The sequence below is a fragment of the Microcaecilia unicolor genome, chromosome 3 (assembly GCF_901765095.1).
Source record: "Microcaecilia unicolor chromosome 3, aMicUni1.1, whole genome shotgun sequence".
In the NCBI taxonomy this organism is placed as follows: domain Eukaryota; kingdom Metazoa; phylum Chordata; class Amphibia; order Gymnophiona; family Siphonopidae; genus Microcaecilia; species Microcaecilia unicolor.
In genome coordinates, this window is record NC_044033.1 from 407,489,074 (window position 1) to 407,501,701 (window position 12,628).

The 12,628-nt window shown below is 42.8% G+C and overlaps 1 protein-coding gene across 4 annotated transcripts in view; it reads left to right on the plus strand.

Annotated features, from left to right (window-relative positions):
- The window catches only part of SLC25A27 (solute carrier family 25 member 27), a 155,052-nt gene that overhangs the window by 111,323 nt on the left and 31,101 nt on the right, over window positions 1–12,628 (plus strand). For all 4 annotated transcript variants that reach the window (XM_030198780.1, XM_030198777.1, XM_030198781.1 and 1 more), the window contains exons 5-6: window positions 7,026–7,138; window positions 7,741–7,825. In XM_030198780.1, the coding sequence (XP_030054640.1) occupies window positions 7,026–7,138; window positions 7,741–7,825 (198 nt within the window). The remainder of the gene's footprint in view (window positions 1–7,025; window positions 7,139–7,740; window positions 7,826–12,628) is intronic.

The window sequence follows — 12,628 nt, forward strand, 5'->3', positions numbered from 1 at the left end:
ACCAGACACCCTCCCCGACCTGTCCAGTTCTGGGTCCCATACCAGATTCATATCTCCTGCCAATATGATTGGAAGGTGCGCGTACTTCTGACATTTTGCCAGTAGTTGTGAAAAAAACCCTTATCGTGTGCCGCTGGCACATATGTGGCTATTATCAGCATCTCCCTCCCTTGCAGATTAATTTTTATTCCTACGTATCTGTCTTCTCCATCTTTAAACAATAGCTTCGCCTGACAGGCCAGAGATCTGTGTAGCAAAACTGCCACACCTCCTCTCCTACCTGTCGCCTGCGAACAGAACACCTACCCCACCCATTGCGCTTTAGTTTCCCATGCTCCTCCAGCGAGAGCCTTGTCTCCTGCAAACACGCTATGTCCGATATGTGTCTTTTTTAAGCCGCCAAAATTTTAGTTCGTTTAACCGGGGACGTTATGCCACATACATTTCATGAGACCAAACGCACTCCCTGCCCCACTGGTTTAGCCAGGATTCCAATTATAATGGTGTGATAACGCTCCGCTTTTTTCTTCCCCTGGAGCGCTCAGCCTCCCCCCCGGGGTAATGAACTTCCACCTTACCGCATCTTATTCCATGCTTTTATCCCCCCAGTCCTTCTCTCTCCACAACCAGTTAAACATCTACCATTACTTTTGTACCCGTCTCCCGGGACCACCCCCTCGCTCAGTTGCTCCCCCCCCTGCTCCCCCCTTTAACCCTTTCCCAACCCCCCTCCCCCCCCATCTATCTCCAACTATCTTCTGAGTCACTTTAATGTTAAGGCCCCTTCATCCCTTAATCAACCAAACTGTTTTAATTACCCTGCTTAGTCACGATACATAACATAATCAACAGCCTTCACTTTTCACTTCTCCGTCCAGACCAGTGCTAACCGATCTCAGGTTCTTGCGCACTCTCCACTCCTCGCACGAAATCATTTGCTTTTGCCGCCGTGTCAGAGATCTTCTAGCGACCTTCATGTTTCACCTTCAACACTGCTGGATATATCAACATAAACTTCACTTGCAGATTATGCAGGCGACTGCAGATCGGGGTGAACGTTTTCCTTCGCGCCTGCCATGACACTGAGTAATCCTGAAATATTCTCACTGTTCCCCTCGTATTTAGTGTCCTCTCTTTTTAATCTGTATCCACGCAATATTTCTTCTTTATGAATGTAATTGTGAACCTTCAGAATCACTGTGCTTGGTGTCGGTCGGCCATCTTAAAAGTGTCCCACGCGGTGCGCTCGCTCCAGACCGAGAGGCCCCGCGTGGTCCGACAACGCAAATTCCTCTTTGAGCCAGCTTTCCAATGCCAACATTAGCACTCTGTCTCCCACCGACTCAGGTATTCCTATGAGTCGCAAGTTTGCCCGCCTTGACCTATTTTCCAGGTCATCCAGTTTAGCCGACATCATCTCGATCATGGAGGTCAGGTGCTTAACCTGCTGTGTTGTCGGGGCAGTGTTATCTTCTAGCTCCGACACCCGGCGCTCCAGCTCTCCCGCTCTTTGAGATAGTTCTACTTGTAAGGTCTCAAAGTTTGCCAGTTGATTAGATAACCACTCTAATCTCGGTTCCATCGCCTTCTCTACTGCAGATGTTATCTGGGAAAACTGTTCCATTGTAAACACCGTCCCTTCCTGCAGTGGCTTCTTCTCTGCAGCATCCTCAGCCGCTCGAGCCTTTTCTTTCTCTCTTTTACTGCTTCTCCTTGCCATGGCTCTGGTCGGTGTCTCTAAGAATTTGTCCATGGGCTGTCTGTCAATTAGAGAGGTGTGAAAGCTGCCCTTCGGGCGTTTTGCAGAGGTGTATGCTTTAGAAAGGGACTCCGGGGCCTCAGAGAGCATGAAAACACGTCTCACCCTCTAGCACATCACGTGCTCTCCAATTTGTTTTAAATTTACTACTTTCTAGCTTCATTGCGTGCCGCCTAGTCCTAGTATTTTTGGAAAGAGTAAACAAGCGATTCACGTCTACCTGTTCCACTCCACTCATTATTTTATAGACCTCTATCATATCTCCCCTCCAGGGCCGTGCTGACACGGTAAGCGAGGTAAGCAATGCAGGGGGGCGCCGACCTCTAGAGGGCGCCACTCACTTGCAAAACCTTTTACCTGAAGTTGTGATTCTCCTCTCTCCCCTGCACTTCCCGCATCAGGAAGTGAAGGTAGCCCAGCAGTGCTGAGAGAGACACGCTGCTCTGCTAAAGCTGCTTCAAAGAGTACAACCAGCAGCTATTTATGGCTTTGGTGTGTGAACAACTTTCATTCAGGGTGAGCTGGAACAACATTCAAATTAAAGAGAACAGGTTTGGAGGCAGGTGTGCAAGTGAGACTGGGGAGAAATAAAAAATAAATAGTGTAATTGTTATCTGTAAGTGGTTCAAAGTTTTTGTTTTTTGAGCATGTACACTGAGAGGAGGGCATGACTGCAATGATGTGTACATAATTATCATAGCTACAGCTAAAATCCATTTAATTGGCTGAGGAAGTTTAGCTGACGTATAGTGTAGAATAGCTGGTAAGTAAAAATCTGATTGTTTTTTTTTGTGTGTTTGTTTTTATATAAAACATTCTGCTTGGATAGGGAGAGTTTGTGATATTTGAAAATACATTTTGCTTTAATGAAATTGCTAAACTTTAGAGTCAGAGACTTATCAATGAGGGATACATACAGTGGAAAGGAAGCCCTGGAAACAGAGTTAAGAGGACAGATACCAGCAACAGAATCAGATACTGGGCCAGCATGATCAGAAAAAAAAAGTCACCAGCCAACAAAGGTAGAAAAAAAAAATTGTTTTATTTTCATTTTAGTGTTTGGAATATGTCCACTTTGAGAATTTACATCTGCTATCTTATTTTGCAATGTATAGCAGTCTCCAAGAGACTGGGCTCCCAGTGAGCCAGGGAGGTCAGACTGTGTAAATGAGATGAAGAGACCCCCCCCCCCCCCCCCACACACACACTGTAACAAAGACAGTAACATGCATAATCAAAGCTTAGGTCTCTGCAGTTACAAGGGCTGGCCATTCCTAATTATGCTAATAGTTTTTAATAGGCTAAGTCCCACTGAAAAGCCTCTTTATAAAGGCAGTGCTTTCTCTGGAGAGCAGTGTTAAGAAACAGCAGGAATTGTGTTTATTTTTTTAAACTGCTTTCCTGTGTAAGCTAATTTACAGTTTTCTAGTATATGCTTGACATTGAAGGGTGTGGTAGACCCTTTTGTCAGGTCTGGCTGGGTCTAAAGGAAAGACAGGTAGCAATGGAGAAACATCTAATAAAGAAGAGAGACGGGGGGGGGGGGGGGGGGGGCACCAACTGATAGTCTGCAGGGGGGCACAAGAGACCCTTGGCACGGCCCTGCTCCCCTCAGCCACCTTTTCTTCAAGCTGAAGAGCCCTACCCGCTTTAACCTTTCTTCATAGGGAAGTCGTCCTATCCCCCTTATTATTTTTGTCACCCTTCACTGTACCTTTTTCTGATTCCACTGTATCTTTTTTGAGATGGAGTGACCAGAATTGAACTCAGTATTCGAGGTGCAGTCACACCATGGAGCGATACAAAGGCATTATAACGTCCTCATTTTTGTTTTCCATTCCTTTTCTAATAATACCTAACATTCTATTTGCTTTCTTAGCCGTCGCCGCACACTGAGCAGAGGGTTTCAAAGTATCATCAACGATGATGCCTAGATCCCTTTCCCGGTCAGTGACTCCTAATGTGGAACCTTGCATTACATAACTATAACTTGGGTTCCTCTTTCCCACATGCATCACTTTGCACTTTTTCACATTAAAAGTCATCTGCCATTTAGATGCCCAGTCTCCCAATCTCATAAGGTCCTCTTGTAATTTTTCACAATCCTCGTGATTTAATAACTTTGTGTCACCAGCAGATTTAATTACCTCACTAGTTACTCCCATCTGTAGATCATTTATAGATATGTTATAAAGCAGTAGTCCCAGCACTGATCCCTTGGGAACCCCACTATCTACCCTTCTCCATTGAGAATACTGACCATTTAACCCTACTCTCTGTTTTCTATTTTTAACCAGTTTTTCATCCACAATTAGACACTACCTCCTATCCCATGACTTTCCAATTTCCTCTGGAGTCTTTCTTTGTCAAATGCCTTTTGAAAATCCAGATACACAACATCAACTGGCTCACCTTTATCCACATGTTTGTTCACCTCTTCAAAGAAATGTAGTAGATTGGTGAGGCAAGATTTCCCTTCACTAAATCCATGTTGCTCACTGTGCAGCGGTGGTTAAGAAAGCAAATAGAATGTTAGGAATTATTAGGAATGGAAAACAAAACTGAAAATGTTATAATGCCTCTGTATCACTCCATGGTGCGACCGCACCTCGAACACTGTGTGCAGTTTTGGTCATATAATGGAATTAGAAAAGGTACAGAGAAGGGCAACAAAAATGATAAATGGGGTGGAACAACTTCCCTATGAGGAATGACTAAAACAGATAGGGCTTTTCAGCTTAGAGAAGAGACAACTGAGGGGAGATATGATAGAGGTTTATAAAATACTGAGTGGAGTGGAACAGGTGGACATGAATCACTTGTTTACTCTTTCCAAAAATACTAGGACTAGACAGCACACAAAGAAGCTACTAATTAGTAAATTTAAAATGAATTGGAAAAAATATTTCGTCACTCAACCTGTAATTAAACTATGGAATTTATTGCCAGAGAATGTGGTAAAAGCAGTTAGCTTATCAGGGTTTAGATAATTTCCTAAAAGTAAAGTCCGTAAGCCATTACTAAGATGGACTTGGGAAAATCCACTTGTGACCTGGATTGGCCACTGTTGGAAACAGGGTACTGGGCTTGATGGACCTTCGGTCTGTCCCAGTATGGAAGTGCTTATGTTCTTATATTTGTATTATAGTATGCGAGTGTATCTTATGTTCATTAGTGCCTTCTTGTGAGCATAATGTATATTTCCAAAGATTATGCTGCAATATCTGTATGGATTAGAACCTCTATCAACTTGTTCTTAATATTTTTCCTTCTTCTTAGCCTAGCTGTCTTTCCCTTGCACTTGACACCCCCATACTGCTTCTCTCTTTTTTCCTTCTGGTTTTTTCCCTCTTGCTTCCAGCCAGCAGCAGGCACAGCTCACCAGACATTGCCCTGGTTGTTATATCTTGTTGATGGGAAAATATGGCTCCCCAGGCTGTAGGCAGCAGGTCAGTGCAGTCAAGAAAAAATAAACTTTGATGTTTTTCCCCAGCTAATGTAGACTACATCAAGACTTGACCTGCTTTCATATCATGCATGTGATCTGTTTGTTATACATAATACATGAATTTAATTTTACATTCTTTCCTGATGCAAGTTTTCAAACTACCACCCTATCCAACATTTCAGCTGGTGCGGGAAGCATATTTTTTTTACATGTTGCCTGCGGTGTTTAAAAAAAATACACACACATACATTGTGTTGCTATCCATATGACAAGCAGTGCTGAATATCCATAATGACTGCTGACTGGCACAAGCTATTCAGTGATATTCAGCTTTTATCTGTATAAATATGAGCTTAAATTTAGGACAACCTTTATGCTGTATGTATGCATAGCTGTGCAGATAGTGGCTGAATATTGCCAGCTATCTAGAGAATTAGGCAAAACAGTGGAGTGGAAAAGTAGCCTAATTGTTAGTTCAGTGGACTGAAAACTTGGGGAACTGGGTTCAATACCCACTGCAGCTCCTTGTGACCCTAGGCAAGTCACTTAACCCTCCATTGCCCTGTGTACAAATAAAGCTTAAACATATTGTATGCAGGGACAAAGAAAGTACCTGCATATAATATATATGTAAACTGCTTTGGTTGTACCTACAGAAATGCGGTATATACAATCCATGACCCTTTACCCATGCTTTGCCCTCACTCAGCTTCTGCATTCAGAATACTGCAAGAGCAGTCTGTACGTATGTTCACTGGCACTAGTGAATAGTGCTGAAAATTCAGGGATAGGTACTTATCTGTATAGCAGCTGCTGCTGTATGGACATCTACTTTTGAATATTGGGCTCCTAACTGATAGTTCAGATGAGATTTTTGTTACCATAACAATTGAGCAAAGTGGTGTCTGTTGGTGACCTGTGGGGTGTTCATGCGACTGGTGGATGCAGGAGCTCTTGGCAGCAAAGTTCCAAAATCCTTGACCCTGGAAATCAGATCTGTATGGCTCCATGAAGGCTAGGAGTCTGGTAGGTAGCAAGCCAAAGGCTCTTTGTAGCCCCAAATAGCACATTGGTGGTCAGTGTGACCGAGCCAATAGTATCATACCAGGAAAATGTGCTGGAAAGGGCAGACAAACACCCTCTGGTGAATTTCACCAGGTGTCAGCTGGTGTAATCTTATTGTGTCTCTGGTATTTTCTTGGGTTATAAGAGGATATTTTAGACTTTGGTGTACTCTCATCTCTAGATCATTTATCATTTATAGATATGTTAAAAAGCAGCTGTCCCAGCACAGATTCTACTACTACTACTATTTAACATTTCTAAAGCACTACTAGGGTTACGCAGCGCTGTACAATTTAACATAGAAGGACAGTCCCTGCTCAAAGAGCTTACAATCTAAAGGACAAAAGTACAGTCAGTCAAGTAGGGGCAGTCAAATTGGGGCAGTCTAGATTTCCTGAAAGGTATAAAGGTTAGGTGCCGAAAAGCAACATTGAAGAGGTGGGCTTTGAGCAAGGATTTGAAGATGGGTAGGGAGGGGGCTTGGCGTAAGGGCTCAGGAAGTTTATTCCAAGCATAGGGTGAGGAACCCCACTATCTACCCTTCTCCACTGAGGATACTGACCATTTATCCCTACTCTCTGTTTTCTATTTTTAACCAGTTTTTAATCCACAATAGGACACTACCTCCTATCCCATGACCTTCCAATTTCCTTTGGAGTCTTTCTTTGTCAAACTTTGTCAATATTTTACCATTCACATGGTAAATATTTGTCCAGCCTTGAATTAAGAGTTCTTTTTTGCTTGTCTTTTTAGCATACGGAGTGTGCATCATGCATTTATGATGATTTTATCTGAAGGTGGAGTACGCGGACTCTGGGCCGGTTGGGTGCCAAATGTGCAAAGAGCTGCTCTGGTAAACCTGGGAGGTAAACGTGTTCCCCTGAACTCAAAAGTGGTGGCTAGTCCTATACGAGCTAAAATAATTTCTAATAATAATACGTTTTGTTTGTTTTAGCTCCATATCTAGTTTCATTTCATTTTTGATGGCTTAAAGGAGTAGCTGGCACTTAGCTTGCTTTTACTAGTTGCCACAGAAAGATCCTGTATCGATATGAAAATGAGCATTCAGTGTCTATACATGAACATTTCACCAGAACCTGAACATTTCACCAGAACCTGATCATTTCTCCAGGAGGTTATTTCATAAAGGGGACTTATAGTCTAAATTTCAGTTTTCTCTGCCATCTAACATATTATATAAGACTGAATTTTAAAAAATGGATGATGCTAAATGATCACCCAATAAGAAACCTTTCCCACTGACTATGTACAGAACTGTTAAGCGCTGGCATTCCCTATGCTGTTCACGACAATAGTCCCCTTTCTAGCCCTGCCTTCCAATATAATTTAATTCATGTAAACCACACTGAACTCTCAATAGGGGATTTTAGCAGTATCTAAGTGCTGATTTGATTTGATGATGATTTATCAATAAACACAACTTTTCTTTGTATAATTGTTTTCTCAGATTTGACTACATATGATTCAACAAAACACTTTTTACTTTTGAACACACGTCTTCAGGATGGTGTTCTATGTCACAGCATATCAAGGTACAGTATCATGTGTAATATTTTCATGTATATTGTGATAAACACAGTGCTTGCCCTACCCTGAGGAGGCCACCAGAGGGAGCTCTCTGCCTGGAAACAGGGAAAATGCCATGATATGGTCCCTAGAGGGAGATGGAAATCAGGGTAATGACCTGAAGGGGCCAGTAGAGGGAGCTCCAGCCAAGGACTGAACATGGGAACCCAGGGAGTACCGGTAGCAGAGGATTCTCCTTTAAGAGAAAAGGCATCCAGAAGGTTCTGGACTCTTCCAGAACTAGGAGGAGGGGCCCAGGAAGGGTGGGGTGGACTATTAGCAGCCCTATTTAAACAGTACCTCCTGAGGAGCTGGGGAGAGATGAGAACCAAGAGAGCCTGAAGCCTGCTGGAGGAGGTTGCCTGGAGGAGGAGATGGAGGGACCCGGACTGACTGAAGCCTGAGGACAGCAGGGGGAAAGTGAAAGTACTTACCAGGCTATGTTATGGATGGACTTATGAATTATTTGAAATGGACTAACAGCAGTAGGGTGGAGGACAGGATGGTAAAGTTGTGGTGAATGAAGAAGGTCCTGTCCAGGGGTGGAGGCTGTTTAAACTGAGACCCAGGTCTACCCAAGGGAGTGGGCTCAGTAAAGAGGCAACTTGTAAGAGAGTAATACTTGTAAAGAAGTTGTTCCTACAAGACTGCTTTTTAATATATTTATAAATGATTTAAAGATGGGAGTAACTAGCGAGGTAATTAAATTTGCTGATGACACAAAGTTATTCAAAGTCGTTAAATCGCGACAGGATTGTGAAAAATTACAAGAGGACCTTACGAGACTGGGAGACTGGGCGGCTAAATGGCAGATGACGTTTAATGTGAGCAAGTGCAAGGTGATGCATGTGGGAAAAAAGAACCCGAATTATAGCTACGTCATGCAAGGTTCCACGTTAGGAGTTACGGACCAAGAAAGGGATCTGGGTGTCGTCGTCGATAACACACTGAAACCTTCTGCTCAGTGTGCTGCTGCGGCTAAGAAAGCGAATAGAATGTTGGGTATTATTAGGAAAGGTATGGAAAACAGGTGTGAGGATGTTATAATGCCGTTGTATCGCTCCATGGTGCGACCGCACCTTGAGTATTGTGTTCAATTCTGGTCGCCGCATCTCAAGAAAGATATAGTAGAATTGGAAAAGGTGCAGCGAAGGGCGACTAAAATGATAGCGGGGATGGGACGACTTCCCTATGAAGAAAGACTAAGGAGGCTAGGGCTACACAGCTTGGAGAAGAGACGGCTGAGGGGAGACATGATAGAGGTATATAAAATAATGAGTGGAGTGGAACAGGTGGATGTGAAGCATCTGTTCACGCTTTCCAAAAATACTAGGACTAGGGGGCATGCGATGAAACTACAGTGTAGTAAATTTAAAACAAATCGGAGAAAATTTTTCTTCACCCAACGTGTAATTAAACTCTGGAATTCGTTGCCGGAGAAAGTGGTGAAGGCGGTTAGCTTAGCAGAGTTTAAAAAGGGGTTGGACGGTTTCCTAAAGGCCAAGTCCATAAACTGCTACTAAACGGACTTGGAAAAATCCAAAATTCCAGGAATAACATGTATAGAATGTTTGTACGTTTGGGAAGCTTGCCAGGTGCCCTTGGCCTGGATTGGCCGCTGTCGTGGACAGGATGCTGGGCTCGATGGACCCTTGGTCTTTTCCCAGTGTGGCATTACTTATGTACTTATGTACTAATAAATTGAATTTGCATTTGATGACTGCCTAATTTGCATATTGGTGAAGGCTGGAGAATCCGAGTTATAGTCCCAGGGAAGATGCAGTGGGTCACTGTCCGTGCACCAGAGGAGTGACCGGGGCACGGTGGACATAACTGGAAAGGATTTCCAGTAGGAGGAAGGCATGGCCGAGCAGTCACCCTGAGTGAGAAGGGAGCCCAGGATATTGAGGTTGGTGCTTGCAAGTTGCTGGGAGGAAGACTTGCTAGAGTCCTGCTCAGGAGCCCTGACCAGTGAGGCCAGGTGGAGGGCAAGAAGAGCACATGTCTTTTCAAGCTGCTCAGAAGCAGAGTGCTAGGAAGCTGGGCAGAGAGTGTGGGGAGCCTGGACAAGAGCTACTAGAGGGCTTCAGCCCACACACCACCCCAGGGGGTTTACAGTATTTACACCAACACAAAAAAGGTCAGATTAGATACAGTTATGTGCAAAAGTGTAGGCACCCCTGGTCAAATTTTATGCTTCAGTGAATCACTGAGTTGACAAAGATGACACAACCTCTGCATGGTAGAGACTTAAAACATGATGGGTCCAATATTCAGAGTGGCATACTGTACTATTTTAGAATTTTCATTGGACCTATAGTACCATTCAAGGTTAGATTGAGAACAGGAGACGGTACGAGGTATCTAGCCCATTATATGGGTTGAAGCCAGTAGTCAGAGCTTGCCACCACACTGGTTCATCCAAAACAATGGCAAACGTTATTGAAAACAATAGTAAAAGCTTATTAGAAATAACGGACTGCCTATGCTTGGTCCAGCTGTAAAAAGTCAAAAGCTGTTTCAGTTGGATGGGCAGTGCCTTAAAAGGTGGGGGACAAAAGTGGGGGGTCTGTTTGTTTGTTTTACTTATCTGACAGTCTATTAATTTATTTGAAAGCTTCCTATATGTAGATACAAATATCATGAAATCAAAACTTAATGTTACTAGAATAGCTTCAAAAATTATTGTAGCTGGTGGAACCAGCACTAATAAAGGTTGTATTTTCATTTTTCTACACTTTTCTATACAATACAGTAATTTATGGCCAGATTTCAGTGCGGATATCCTGTTTACTGATGGATTCATCTTAACTGTTGTTGTAATCTGCCTTAGGAAGCTTGGTGTTATAGATTGGAAGTAAAATTAAACTCTCCTTTCATTGGGGAACATGGAATCACATCTTCACCTCATCTCTTTTGTATAAATGTATTATTCTATTTTGAGCATGTTTCAGGGACAAGTGGTTTTCATAAGTCAAAATAATAAAAATAAATATTTTCTTTCATGCAGATTTCTCATTTGTTTAAACATAACTAAATGGGTGGGTCATGTGATGCTGTAACAGCAAGAGGATGTGAGTCTGTCTGGCTCCAGGGCCCTCATCCCATTCTTTTCCCTTTTTTACAATCTAATTTGCTTTATTTGCACTTCTAAAATGCCAGGAGTGGTTTTTAGGAGTACATGGACAAATTTCTGCGACGGGAGAGTAGTGCTATGTCATCTAGAGCGGGAAAGAAACCTTGAGCAAGCTCATGCCAGTCAGATGGTAAGATGGCGACATTACTTCCTGCTGCAATTTCTGATAGCACGGAAACGGCACTTGCAGATATTACACGTGCAGTTGCTGGGGTCCTTGGACCCTGATTTGAAACTCTTTCAAGACAGATTTCACATCTAGGGAATTTACTTACTGAAATTACATTTTACATTACATTACATTTGGGCTTATATCCTACTAACACCTTTTCAGTTCTAAGCAGTTTACAAAGATATAGAGATCAGAACATTCCTTTGAGAATTACAATTGTTGTTTTGGAGATAGGCAGAGGTCTAACTACAGTACATATTTCCTAAATAAGAAAGTTTTTTTTTTTTTTGGAACCTGAAATAGGATTGTGTAGGGGAATACATTCCGGCAATGTCTTTTCAGAGTCTGGCACCTTGAATGGCAAGGGATTTGTTGAATACCGCTAGTCTCTTCTTGCCCTTAGATGAGGGGAAAGTGAAGAAATTGGCAGCTTCTTGTCTTCTTGATCTGGTTGAGATTGCAACGCAGAAATGAGCTACTAGGGATCCAAGATGGTTGCTAGATCGGATGAGTGTTTGTGAACGCTTGAGAATCCGAGTTTGTTCTGACAATACGGCGCGCTACCCATGCTATTATGGGGAAGAGAAAAGGAAAAACTATCGCTCCTACCTCCTTGAGCGTAGTTGTTGATCCCACCATGACTCAGCCTACATTGGAAAGCTTCGGAATCCAAACACCGTGAATCTTGGCTCAAACTACTATAACTTCTGCAACGCCAACAGCGGAACACAGCGCTGAGGGAGTAACTCTAAGCTCTCCCTCTGGTTTGACCCCTCCGCAACCTGGAAGGTCTAGCAGAATGGAGTTTTGATCGCATGAGGAGACGTCCGAAGTTGGTGTTCTCCCAACGACTGGAGGAGGTCCTGCTCTCGCATCTACCCCAGGTACTTTAACAGCTGAAGGGAGAGTGTTATCTCCCTACATAACTCATGGAGTTTTTTCTCCTGGGTTTCGAAGCAGATCGATAAAACCTGAAAAAGTAACCATGGATGTACTTTGGGACGCCATTCGGGGGTTAAATGCGTCTCTCCAGCAGATTATGGTTTCCGTTCAGGGGGAAATAAAAGATAATTATCAACAAATGTCTACCAGGGTTGAAAGTTATCAAACTAAAATGGAAGTCTTTGATACTGAATTTAAAACTCTTCAGAATACGATAGTGACTGTTATAAAAGAAAATAAAACTCAAGCACATAAAATGGAGTATATGGAGTATCAGCTTTGAAGGAATAATTTGAGATTATTGAATTTTCCGAAATCTCCATATATATCAGCTATTGAATTATTAAAAAGATATTTTTCCGAGATTTTGGAGATCCCATCTGAAGGCCATCCACCTGTGACTCGGACTCAATATTTTAAAAAATCTCTGAGACCAACAGACGGGGTACCAGAACTTGAACAAAATCTAAATCTATCTGAATTTCTAGAATGATCTGTAGAATCAGAAAGAGCGACATT